Here is a 12345-nt window from a genome sequence, read left to right as displayed (position 1 = left end):
GCCCTTCTCACCACTATGGATGGTATGTGTCTTCCTCAATCTCAAATCCTCTGCCAGGGTCCAGGGAATTTGAGAGTTTTGTGGAGTATCTTAACTGTTCCTAACACTGCGCTCTTCTGGACAGAGATCTCTAATGTTCTTCTTCGGATCTGCTGGAGCCACTTCCACAGCTTAGAAGTCACAGGCCTAAGTGTTCCTACCATCACTGGTACCACTTTGGCTTTGACTTTCCACGTCCTCTCAAATTTTCCCTTCAGGTCCTGGTAGTTCTTTAGCTTTTCATGCTCCTTTCTAATGCTACTGTCACTTGGCAATACAACATCTGTCACCACCACAGCCGTCTGGTTATTGTTATTCTTTCTCCCACAGTGTGTATGTTGTGTGTGTGTGTTGTGTGTGCATATATAGACAGCATTGTCAAGTGACAGATATATGAATGAATAACAAGGACGAGAAGAGGGGGGGGAATGTATGTCCAAAAAATATGTTCATCAGAAAAGGAATCGCTTTTCAAAGTTAATAAACATGATTACTTTTAAAGTTAATCACAAGCTTAGTTATAACTCATCGTCATATGGCCAAACCGTGAGAAGCTGTAATCTGCAGTTATGTATAAAAGGTAAAGGTTCCCCCACACACGCATGCTAGTCGTTTCCGACTCTAGGGGCCGGTGCTCATCTCCGTTTCAAAGCCGAAGAGCCAGCGCTTGTCCGAGGACGTCTCCGTGGTCATGTGGTCGGCATGACTAGACGCCAAAGGCGCACGGAACGCTGTTACCTTTCCACCATAGTGGTCCCTATTTTTCTACTTGCATTTTTACGTGCTTTCGAACTGCTAGGTTGGCAGAAGCTGGGACGAGTAACAGGCGCTCACTCTGTTGCACGGCACTTCTGATCAACAAGCTCAGCGTCCTAACCCACTGAGCCACCACGTCCCTGCAGTTATGTATAGGGGATGTTTTCTAGATATTGTGTAAGCATCCCTTTGTGACTTATTTGGGGTTTATCCTTCTTAGTCCTGCCTGATTGAGTTGTTGCAATGTGCATTGTATGCGTGCCTTTTGTCTATAACTACCTGGGACAAAGAAACTTCAGTATCCTATACCTAGCATAAATTCTTACTGTAGACTTTGCCATGTTGCTAATACAGTTTTAATGAAATGACCTGCATTGTTTGTATGCCTATCTTGTTAAATGTATATTCATCAAATGTATTTAGCCTTTGCACCTATTTCCTAAACTGGGAGTTATGACAGGGGAAAAAAATTAAATTCCAATAGAGATAATTTCAAGGTCATCCTTTGGCTTACACCTGTGAACTCCCCAGTGCAACACCTTAAGCATAAGCCCACACTTTGTTCTTTGTTGCAGATCAATAAAACCTATCGCACAATTACACTTTATGAATAGTTTAGGCAGGGAGGATAGAGGAGAATAGAGCGAAGGGAAGAATGGCTTATACCACAGTTATACCACAGCATTCAACTCTGGGTTGATTTAAGCAGAAAACGCCCCTTGAGGAACCAACAGAATTGAAACAAACTGGCCATGTCTGTCCATCTGTCAATTCAGTTGACAGATCAAGTTCCCAAATGATTTGGAGAACTCAGCGGAACTCAGATCACCCATATGTCTCTTTCTCAAGGCTTACTTTCTTCTGCAGCAGTATAGATTGTTCCTGGGAGTGTGCGGTGTGGTACTCCCGTCTTAGCAGCTATAACAACATTTGCCCCATCCTTTGCTGCTTTCAAGGCAATTGCTTTTCCAATGCCACGGCTTGCACCTGTTATAAAGAGAGTGCATCCAGCCAACTTCCTAAAAAAAAGAAAAGAAAGAAAAATAGAAAAATCAGGAATGAAAGAAGGATGTATCCACGCATGCAGAAAAAAAATTTAAACATTAGAAAAATAGAGAATCTTAAATCTCAGTTGCTTCAAGTTGGTACGCGTCTGAAAATTTTAATTTCGCAACTAGATTCAAATCCAGTAACTGGGAATATTGTACTGCATGTCTGAGAACTTCACGTAGCCGTCAGGAAGGGCATCCAGCCAGTAAACACATGTATTGCATGAATTGGGCAAATATGCATATTTACCTAGATTTTTAGCATTAACTACATGGCAAAGAACACTGATAGTGTAATTTCCAGTAATATTATAACAATAACAATAACAATAACAATAACAATAATAATAATAATTTGGAAGGGACCTTGGAGGTCATCTAGTCCAACCCCCTGCTCAGGCAGGAAACCCTATACCATTTCAGACAAGTGGCTGGCCAGTCTCTTTTTAAAAACTTCCAGTGTTGGAGCATTCACTACTTCTGGAGGCAGGTTGTTCCACTGGTTAATTGTTCTAACTGTCAGGAAGTTTCTCCTTAGTTCTAGGTTGCTACTCTCCTTGACTAGTTTCCATCCGTTGCTTCTTGTCCTGCCTTCAGGTGCTTTGGAGAATAGCTTGACTCCCTCTTCTTTGTGGCAGCCCCTGAGATATTGGAACACTGCTATCATGTCACCCCTCACCCTTCTCTTTGTTAAACTACACATACCCAATTCCAGCAACCGTTCCCTATATGTTTTAGCCTCCAGTCCCCCAATCATCTTTGTTGCTCTTCTCTGTACTCTTTCTAGAGTCTCGACATCTTTTTTACATCATGGTGACCAAAACTGGATGCAGTATTCCAAGTATGGCCTTACCAAGGCTTTGTAAAGTGGTATTAATACTTCACATGATCTTGATTCTATCCCTCTGTTAATGCAGCCTAGCACTGTGTTGGCTTTTTTGGCAGCTGCAGCACACTGCTGGCTCATATTGAAGTGATCGCCCACTAGGACTCCAAGATCCTTCTCACGGTCACTACTATTGAGCAAGGTACCACCTATACTATACCTGTGCATTTGATTTTTCCTGCCTAAATGTAGAACCTTACTTTTTTCACCATTGAATTTCATTTTGTTAGATAGCGCCCAGTGTTCGAGTCTGTCCAGATCCTCCTGTATCTTAAGCCTATCTTCTGGAGTATTTTCAGGACAGTGTATTAATTTTAACTGATCCCAATACCTTTAAAAAAGTTACCCCAACACAACTAGAGCTCACCTTATAATCTTGTCACTGGACCATCTAATTCAGCTCTGTCTACTTTGACTGACCTGTGCTCTCCTAGTTTTTTTACATAGGGCTTTTCCCAATCCTACTTAGCAATATTAAAAATGGAATCTGGGACCTTTTGCATGCAAAATATATGGTCGACTTCTGAGACTTAAGGAGATCTTTGCTTCAATCCTAAACCCAAGAAATCATAGGAACTGTTTGTGGCCTTAGAAACACTATCAAGAATAATGAGCATGAGCATACATATGCACTGCTAGAAGCTAAATGCCAAAAAGATCCAGGACTGAAAATTAATCTTCCTATGAATCTGTTTCTCATTTGCACTTACACAAAGTATCTTCTATTTTCACCAAATGTCAAACTATTCTTCATTTCTGCTCCTCCCACCCCAAATGCACAGGTAGCTCACAGATAACTGTTTTCGGGGGGGAACCCTCAAACTTTCTTCTGATTAAGGTAACTAGCTTTAAATTGTAAGCCGCCCTGAGTCTTTGGAGAAGGGCGGGATATAAATGGGATTAAAAAAAACAACTAGGATGCTTGAAACCTTCTGGACAAGCAGATATCAGGCAGATATTAGGGCTGTGCTCTCTTCAAACTTTACACTTCATTTATTCAAAAACATTCTTCCTTTAAGTCCTGTGCTCCTGTTAACTTTCTCCTAGAGCCAGCTTTATAGTATGGATGGTAATATCATTTTACTCCTTAAAAAAATAAAGACTATCCCAGCGCTTACAGGATAAATTTAACATACTGCAAGTTAAAATATAGTTTACTATAAAATCATAAAGAATAACTGTGTGGTCACTAAATGCTGACACCAACTTGATACCATGAGACTTGGTGGTGCAGTGGTTAGAATGCAGTGTTGCAAGCTAATTCTGCCCGCAGCCAGGAGTTCGATCCTGACAGGCACAAGGTTGACTTAGCCTTCCATCCTTCCAAGGTTGATGAAATGAGGGCCCAGATTGCTGGGGGCAATATGTTGACTCTGCAAAGTGTTTAGAGAGGGCTGTAAAGCACCATGAAGCGGTATACAAGTGCTATTCCTATTGCTATGTGTTGAAGAGGAAAGCTCAAAGAAACTATCATTAAGAACAACCCTAACTCTGAGAACAAGTTCTTAAGAGTAACCTAACTCTATAACTTTAACTAAAACTAAGTAGTCCCTTTCAATGGAAGGAAGGTAAAGGTAAAGGTTTCCCGGCATATGCGTGCTAGTCGTTTCCGACTCTAGGGGCCGGTGCTCATCTCCGTTTCAAAGCCAAAGAGCCAGCGCTTGTCCGAGGACATCTCCATGGTCATGTGGCCGGCATGACTAGACGCCAAAGGCGCATGGAACGCTGTTACCTTCCCACTGTAGTGGTCCCTATTTTTCTACTTGCATTTTTATGTGCTTTAGAACTGCTAGGTTGGCAGAAGCTGGGACGAGTAACAGGCGCTCACTCTGTTACGCGGCACTCAGGATTCAACCCGCCAAACTGCCAACCTTCTGATCGACAAGCTCAGCGTCCTAACCCACTGAGCCACCGTGTCCCTAATGGAAGGAAGAGATGAGCATAAACTAAAACAGAATGTACGCAGAAGGCATTCATAGTGCTCAAAAGGAATGTAATCTCAGTGTGCTCCATTAACTCTCATAAACAAAAGATAAAATTATTGGAGGACTATAAATAAGTTCTAGCCTGGGAACAATTTGTCAAAGCTCCTGTACCTGCAGTTATGAATGCAAAGAAATGCAAAACTTGACTGACTCCCTGAAACAGCATGTACAAACTACGCACCTTTGAAAATACTGTAGCGACCATGTGTGCATTACACAGGAATTTTCCAGAACAATAACTATTTTTACCACATAACTTTTTAAAAGAAATATAGGCTTATTTTTGATGTCCACAGATTTCAGAAGAGTTTCTCTTAGCTATTTGAACAGTTTCTTTATTTAATAAGACTCATTAGAGACGCGTTAACAAGACTTAATAAGTAATTTTATTTCAGTGCATTTGCAATAAAACTGCAATAAAATAAAACAAGATAGATAAGAGTAAAAATATTTATTTTATAATTTCATTTTGCTCAAGGCATCCCACCATGAGTGATAATAAAGAGCAGTAGAGATCAGTTACACTGACTTCTTTTAGGTCAGGAGAAAGCATGTGGGATTTAGATGACTGTCTACGTACAATGTCATCTTCACTGTTTGAGAAAAACCCCGAAGCTGCCAAAAAAAGGAGAGACCTGCAACTATAAAATACCCTCCCTCACCACATCAAACCTTTACCCTCTGTCACCAATGAATAGGCATAAATAGGCTTTCATTAAAAAAATAGTAGACTAGAGCACGGGTCGGCAACCTGCGGCTCCGGAGCCGCATGCGGCTCTTTGAGCCGTCTCCTGCGGCTCCCAGTCGCCCGGTGTGCGCGCACCTCTTCGAACGGGCAGTGTCGCCGCTCGTTGGGAAAGCTGCCGCGGCCCGTTTGCACAGCTGCCGCGTTCGTCCATGTTTGGCGAGTGCGGCAGGTCTCCAAACGAGCGGCAGCGGTTTGGAGAGTGCGCGTGCACCTCTCCAAACCGCCGCCGTCCCGTTCGGAGGTCTGCCGCGCTCGTCAAACATGAACGAACGCGGCAGGTCTCCAAATGGGACGGCAGCAGTTTGGAGAGGTGCGCACGCACTCTCCAAACTGCTACCGTCCTCTGCACAGCTGCTGCGTTCGTTCGTGTTTCTTTCAAACGCGGAGGAATGCAGCAGCTCTGCAAACGGGGCGGCGGCGGTTTAGAGAGCTGCCCAGCTCCCCAAACCTCCGCCTCCACATTTGAAGAGTTGCTGCATTCATCAAACGCAGAGGTTTGGAGGTCCCGGGAGGGGGGAGGGCGCTCGGGTAGCTCCGGCGGTGCCCGGGCTGAAGGCGCCACCGCAACCCAGTGCCCGTCACCTGCAAGTCCGTCTCTCCCCCCCCCCCCGCATAAGCTGGAGGCACTGGGCAGCGACAGGCGCGTGCAGCTCAGGATGCGGTGCGGGCGTAGGGGGTGGTGTATTTTTTGCTTGTTTTGCGCATGCGCATGCGTGCCCACATGCGCACACACATTTTGCGGCTCCCACTTTTTTGTGTGTATGACGGAACCAGTTCCGAGTGGCTCTTTTGCTGTTTCGGGTTGCTGACCCCTGGACTAGAGCAACAGATTATCAATGAAAATAACATACAGAATTTGCTTCTGCAATAAGTAAGTGGATTACTTATTTCAACAGAACACAGGTAAAGGCAAAGGTTCCCCCGCACATGCGTGCTAGTCGTTTCTGACTCTAGGGGCCGGTGCTCATTTCTGTTTCAAAGCCGAAGAGCCAGCGCTTGTCCGAGGACGTCTCCGTGGTCGTGTGGCCGGCATGACTAGACGCCAAAGGCGCACGGAACGCTGTTACCTTCCCACCGTAGTGGTCCCTGTTTTTCTACTTGCATTTTTATGTGCTTTCGAACTGCTAGGTTGGGAGAAGCTGGGACGAGTAACAGGCGCTCACTCTGCTACGTGGCATTCGGGATTCGACCCGCCAAACTGCCAACCTTCAGATCGACAAGCTCAGCGACCTAACCCACTGAGCCACCGCGTCCCTAGCAGAACACAATCCATCAACAAAAGCATCTATCTTGGGGCCGATGATAAAACACATAAGAAAATAATTTGTTTAAATTATTATTATTATTATTATTATTATCAAATGTCCAAAGAAGTTGTTTGCCCGAATTTTGATGAGTGGAACAATATCCCTAATGATCCAATAGAAGGAAGGATTTGATTTCCCTTATTGAAACAGCTGATACAAGCGATGCATTATTTAAAAAAGTTAGAAACAGTTTTAAAACTTTTTTTTAAAGTGGGAAATTAACTCTAAATGCCGAGTAGTCTATGTGACTCCATAGAGAACTGTAGAACTAGAGGGAGGTAATCCATCCAGTTGCCAGGAGTCAAGACTGTCTTGAAGGTACACACAAACAGACATTTTAAAAACCAGTAATATACTAAAAGTGTTTATTTGATGGAGTAGATGGACCTGTCACTGCCAGAACGTATGCTTATTGATTGGGTCAACTTACGCAATCGTATGTCTCACGTATATGACTCTGGGCAGGTCCCAACAATTAAAAAACATCAACAGATAAAGCAAAATATAAGCAAAAACAGCCAAAACACATAAAACCATAGTCATAGTGGCTTCTGGAAGTTCGATTTCAGTGCTCCAGAGCAAAATAAAGGGAAACAGCTATTTTGTTCTTGCTACTGCAAAGTTCGTAAGAAATATCAAGCCAAACCTTGAAAAGAACAATAAAAAAATGACAAATTCCAAGCAGAAACAAACCAACAAAAAAAAAGCACTATCTCCAACTCATTTTCTTACCAATACTCTCGCTACCTGAAAGTAATGCCGGTACCGGTGTGACCTGATGAAAGCACAATATGAATTCAGAAGCAATACGTTCTTCTTTAAAATTTAAAGAGAGCCCCCTCTCTCTTTCTTTACAATGTTTTATCCAAACAGCCAATTCTGAATCCATCTCCTCTTTCCCTGCCTCTTGAACTAGGGAAGGTCAAATGTGAGGGTGTTGTTTTTTTTCCCCAAATTACACTTCTGCTTTGGGGTTACATTTCTTTTATCTGATCATTACTTTCCTATTTCAACTCTTCCTTTTGTTCCTTAAGGCTATTTTTACAGTCCATTACATGAGGCTTTAGACAAGCAGAAAGGATAGGGATCTAAAACACAGGTTGTCAAGCTCACCAGTACCCTGTCCATTTCATCAGAACCAACCAGTTCAGACTCATGCCAGGTGACTGGCAAGGCCTCATTTCAGGCAATTCAGTCCAACTCTGAACAAATTCAAGTGATTTTATTTGAGAGATGCCTGGAATAATCCTTATGATGGTCCCTAAGTTTTCCCCAAAACCTTCGCTGCCCAGGAATGATTGGATCACTTTGATCAGGATCACACAGACTAGTTATCCACAGGTGTCCTTGTGGCCTAAGAAAGACTCTTACCTTTGCTGTTTTGTTTTCCTGCAGTGAGCATGAATGTGCACAGAATCCTTCAAGGGCAATAAAACCCAAGTGGTGAGTAAGGCCTCAATCCTCCCAGGAATAAACCCAAGCTTCCCCCGGAACCCTGTAGGATCTCTGGCATGGACAAATCAAACAGGTATGCGTCTCGGCAGAGGTGTACAATCTCAGAAAACTCCAAGCCCAAAAGGAAACAATATTTTCACAAGGGATAAATACTATCTTCCAAATCCAGATCACAATGCCACTACTACAAGAAAAAAAGAAACCAAGTCCAATGTGTGGCAGGTCTAGGACAACTCACCGCGGCCAACTCTCAGTGGGATAGCTCACTATGGCCAACTGGCCATGGGACAATTTCCCGTGGAACAAGAGTTACACTCAGTGCTTTTTTTTGTAAAAGAAAAAGGTGTCGGAACTCACACATGTCATACAACTCGCCTTGCCTACCCTAGAAGGTTCCATCCGTTCTGAGCATTCTATGACAAAAAAAGCCCTGGTTACACTAATATCGAAGAAGTGTTGGAATGGAATCAGTAAAAGAAAGGGTGCCAAAGAAGGGACAAAATGAAATGTGAATGACAAAAATTAAAATCATTTTAAATTATTTTAATTAATTGGAATTGTTGAATTGTTCTGCAAGTTGGCTGTGGCAAGTTGTTCCATGGCAAGTTAGATGTGGCGAGTTGACCCATTACGTGTGTAGCAAAAAAAACCCTTCCCTAGCCAGAAGCTGGCTAAAGATAGCCTGACTCATGTCCACGGCTGCCATCAACTCCTGAGTGGCTTCCCAGGAACAGCAAGCAGATTAAAGTCCTCCAGAACCGTAAGTTGGGGAAACTCCTCTACCTGATCACAAACCTTACCAGCTCAGGTAGAGAGATTGCCATATAGCAGGAAGGCTGGTACATGAGCAACCGTGCCTTCTAAGCTCTGTGGCTGAACACTTCACAATAGGGTCTCACTACCAAGCTACCTGTCGAGCAGCAGCCCTAGAAGCTACCAGGATCTTGTGGATAACAATGGATATATTGCCAGCCCAGGGTTCACATACATGAAACCCAGTGGGATATCTCCAAGAAAGTAACCTCTCCCTCCGTGCCCAGCCAGGTTTGAGAAATGCAAGCAAAGGCAGCCTTCTCTTCCTTGATTAGATGGGGATGAGGGAATCATGTTACAGGCTGACCGATATTAAGCAACAACAGTTAGAAAACAGAGACCACCCAAATCTCCAATTCAGCATCATTGCCAGCTCTGCAAATAGCAAGGGCAGGAATACGTCAATGCTGATCTACCCAGGTCTAAAGTGGCAGATGAAAGTGACAAGATGGCTACAGCTCATGGGGCCAGACTAATGGCAGCCCTTTGACAGACAAGTCTCTGCACTGTAGTAAAACTGTTAAGATAATTACTGTGAGAGGTGAAATAGTTGGATCCAATTTGTGTTCAACCAGTCTACAATGAACTTTGTACAATGCTTAGAAATACTGAAAACTCATACCTAGAATTGAGTTTAATTACAGCAAGTAGGAGGAGAAAATACATCAAGGGCAGCTGCTCATGCAACGTATTTCCCAAGGGAAAAATGCTTTGCTCCTGATTATAAAGAACTAACTCTACTTGGTACTTTTCCAATGTACATCTAAGAGATCATAGCTTAGATAGGTTACAAGACAGAAAAAAAGACAGAAACAGTCCCTGAAATCAGAGATTGCTTTTACCTTTCACATATTTCATTCACAGCAGAAGGATGATTTCTTAATCTTCCTTTAACTGAATATTTCACAAGTGCTCCAGAAAATTTGCAAGTGCCAGCATGATGTCTGCCATATTAGTATTTTTTTAAAAAAAATCTGTTCTCCTACAGTACTTCTGTTTTAGAGGTGTCCTATGTCAAAGTATTTATAAACATCTTCCTTGCTGCTCAAGAAACTTCATTCCACACCAGATTTTAATTCTTTGAAAACTATTATTTTTAACTGAACAGAGGCTAGCATGCTGCTAAGCAAAATGCCCTCCTACATATCTTTACTCCCAAGAATGCCTTTGAGGGACTCATAGGTGGTTGGCTCAAGTTTAGTACTTTGTTAGAACCGTGTCTATCAGCTCCCCCAAAGGAAAGTAAGCTGAGGTAATAAAGAACATATCTGAAAGACTAGAACTCATGAGGGAGAACAACTTCATCTGTCTGCTTTCTGGTAAGTGGCCATTTGTGAAACCCTGCAACCTCCATATAATGTGGAATGCCCACAACATGTCCTCACAATTTATAAGCACTTAGCTCATGAAGGTTGGCCTATTTTATCTTAGAGTCCTCCCCAAATTTACTAAAGACATTCTTCAAGGAGCAAAGAGCCCAAGAGCAAAGCTGTATTTTCATACTAATAGAACATGTATGCAGGCATTCAGCCCTGAAAGACACAAGAACTGTATACCCTCCTCAATCCATGCCATCTTTCACACTCTTGAGTAAAAAGTCCTGAAGAAAGATCATTAAGGTATGGAAAAAGTTTGAGGAAGGCATCCCGAAAGGTCTTGACATGGCTGCTTTGAAAGCCCCTTGTTTATTGAGATCACTAATGAAACAAAGTAGCTGGGTACGTACACACCTGTGGAAACAACTGAGGAAAGACTCTGAACTATCCCCCCTCTGAGCTTTCCAGAAATGAGAAAGGCTTTTAACATATCAAGAACTGCTTTGCTTCCCGTACACTTGTTTTACAAAACCACCCTTTAAAATGCCTTGTGGAGCCCAAGAAAATTATTTGGGTGAACGCAATTACAGATCTACATTCTACATTCAGCCTAGCAATCCATGAAAATCAGCCACGTGGGGGGGGGCTGCTTGCTTACTAACTAAACCGTTTGCTTTATATGCAAACAATTTTAACCTTTTATTTTAAGTGATTTGTTTTCTTTTAATCAAAAAACCTTTGTGCACATTAGAATATAACAGTAGATTTAGCTCAGACTAAAAGTTCCTCTTACAATCCTACCATAACGGGTTTCCAACATAACTAGCCAGCCAATAGTCCAAGATGTACTGTTTTGGAATGAACAGATTTTATCATTCTAAAGGTCTTATGCAGCCTTGACCCAACTCAGCTGTGACTTAACATCCATGCAGCTTTCCTAGCTGCAGAATTCAAGCTCTCCGACCTTTTTGCTTGATTCTGAATAGCTCAGGACAATATACAAGTTTCACCATTTGGATTTTTTTTTTTTTGCATTCTAGGGTGGGGGTGGGTGGAAAAGTTTGTTCCCTACCCTCGTAAACGGTTTCCAGATAAGAGTTATAGTAGGCTGTTGCATCACAACCAAAAATCTTGGCTCTCCTCTAAAACAAATCACATCCGCTTTCACGGATCTACCTACCTACGCGATAATGGGAATGGGAAGTGTCACGTATCTCGTGGGCTCTAAGGACAGCGTGAGAAGTTTCTCTAGTCTAGACCAGGGGTAGGCAACCTCGGCTCTTTTATGACTCATGGACTTCAACTCCCAGAATTCCCGAGCCAGCCATGCTGGCTCGGGAATTCTGGGAATTGAAGTCCATGAGTCATAAAAGAGCCGAAGTTGCCTACCCCAGCGATTGTCGGAAGTAGGTCACTTTGGCCAATTGTCACCCTTATCCCCAAACCCCTCGAAAGCCACTTTCACCCAGAGATCGGAAGCCCCGAAGGAAAAGGAAAGACCCCTGATCGTGATCTCTCCTTACCCCGTGTTGGGCAGCATGGCCAGGTCCGACGAAGGTTAAAGCGGGGACCGGCGGGCAGATTTCAGGCCCGGGTGGGACGGGACAGCGCCTTGGTGCCTCGCAAGGCCGCTCAGATTCCTGCGCTTGCTTGGAATCTTCAACTAGACTGCTTAGAGAGCAAAGGGCGCAACAATCGAAATCGATTCCCTCGGGCCCCGCCCCTTTGGCTTTGCCAGGCGGGAAAGAGAAGCCTCCTCTGAGCCCCGCCCTTCGCCAGGCTTCACTTTCTCTGACCACGCCCACCGGAACCCGCTCTGACGTCATTGGCTCAGTCCCCCCCTCCTCCTCCTCCTCCCGCGCGTCCTTAGCAACCGCTCGCTCAAGGCTCAGCCCGTCCGAGCCACGTGATTCGGGGAAGCCATTCAGGGAGGAGGGGAGGGTAACCGGGCCTTTTCGTTCTCACGGCTAGGTTGGGAGGCGGTCGGCCGA

At 43.7% G+C, this 12345-nt stretch overlaps 1 protein-coding gene across 1 annotated transcript in view; it reads right to left on the bottom strand.

Moving 5' to 3' along the window:
• HSDL2 (hydroxysteroid dehydrogenase like 2) overlaps positions 1-12111 on the bottom strand; it is a 32327-nt gene extending 20216 nt beyond the window's left edge. The window contains exons 1-2 of the mRNA XM_081317876.1: positions 11878-12111; positions 1651-1814 (exon numbers count right to left, since the gene is read on the bottom strand). Of these exons, the coding sequence (XP_081174002.1) occupies positions 1651-1814; positions 11878-11894 (181 nt within the window). The 5' untranslated portion in view covers positions 11895-12111. The remainder of the gene's footprint in view (positions 1-1650; positions 1815-11877) is intronic.
• Positions 12112-12345: the final 234 nt, after the last annotated feature.

This window comes from Vipera berus, assembly GCF_964194415.1.
Source record: "Vipera berus genome assembly, chromosome: 2".
NCBI classification, from domain to species: domain Eukaryota; kingdom Metazoa; phylum Chordata; class Lepidosauria; order Squamata; family Viperidae; genus Vipera; species Vipera berus.
Note: the sequence above shows the minus strand (reverse complement) of the source record. Positions and strands in the feature narration are given on the sequence as shown.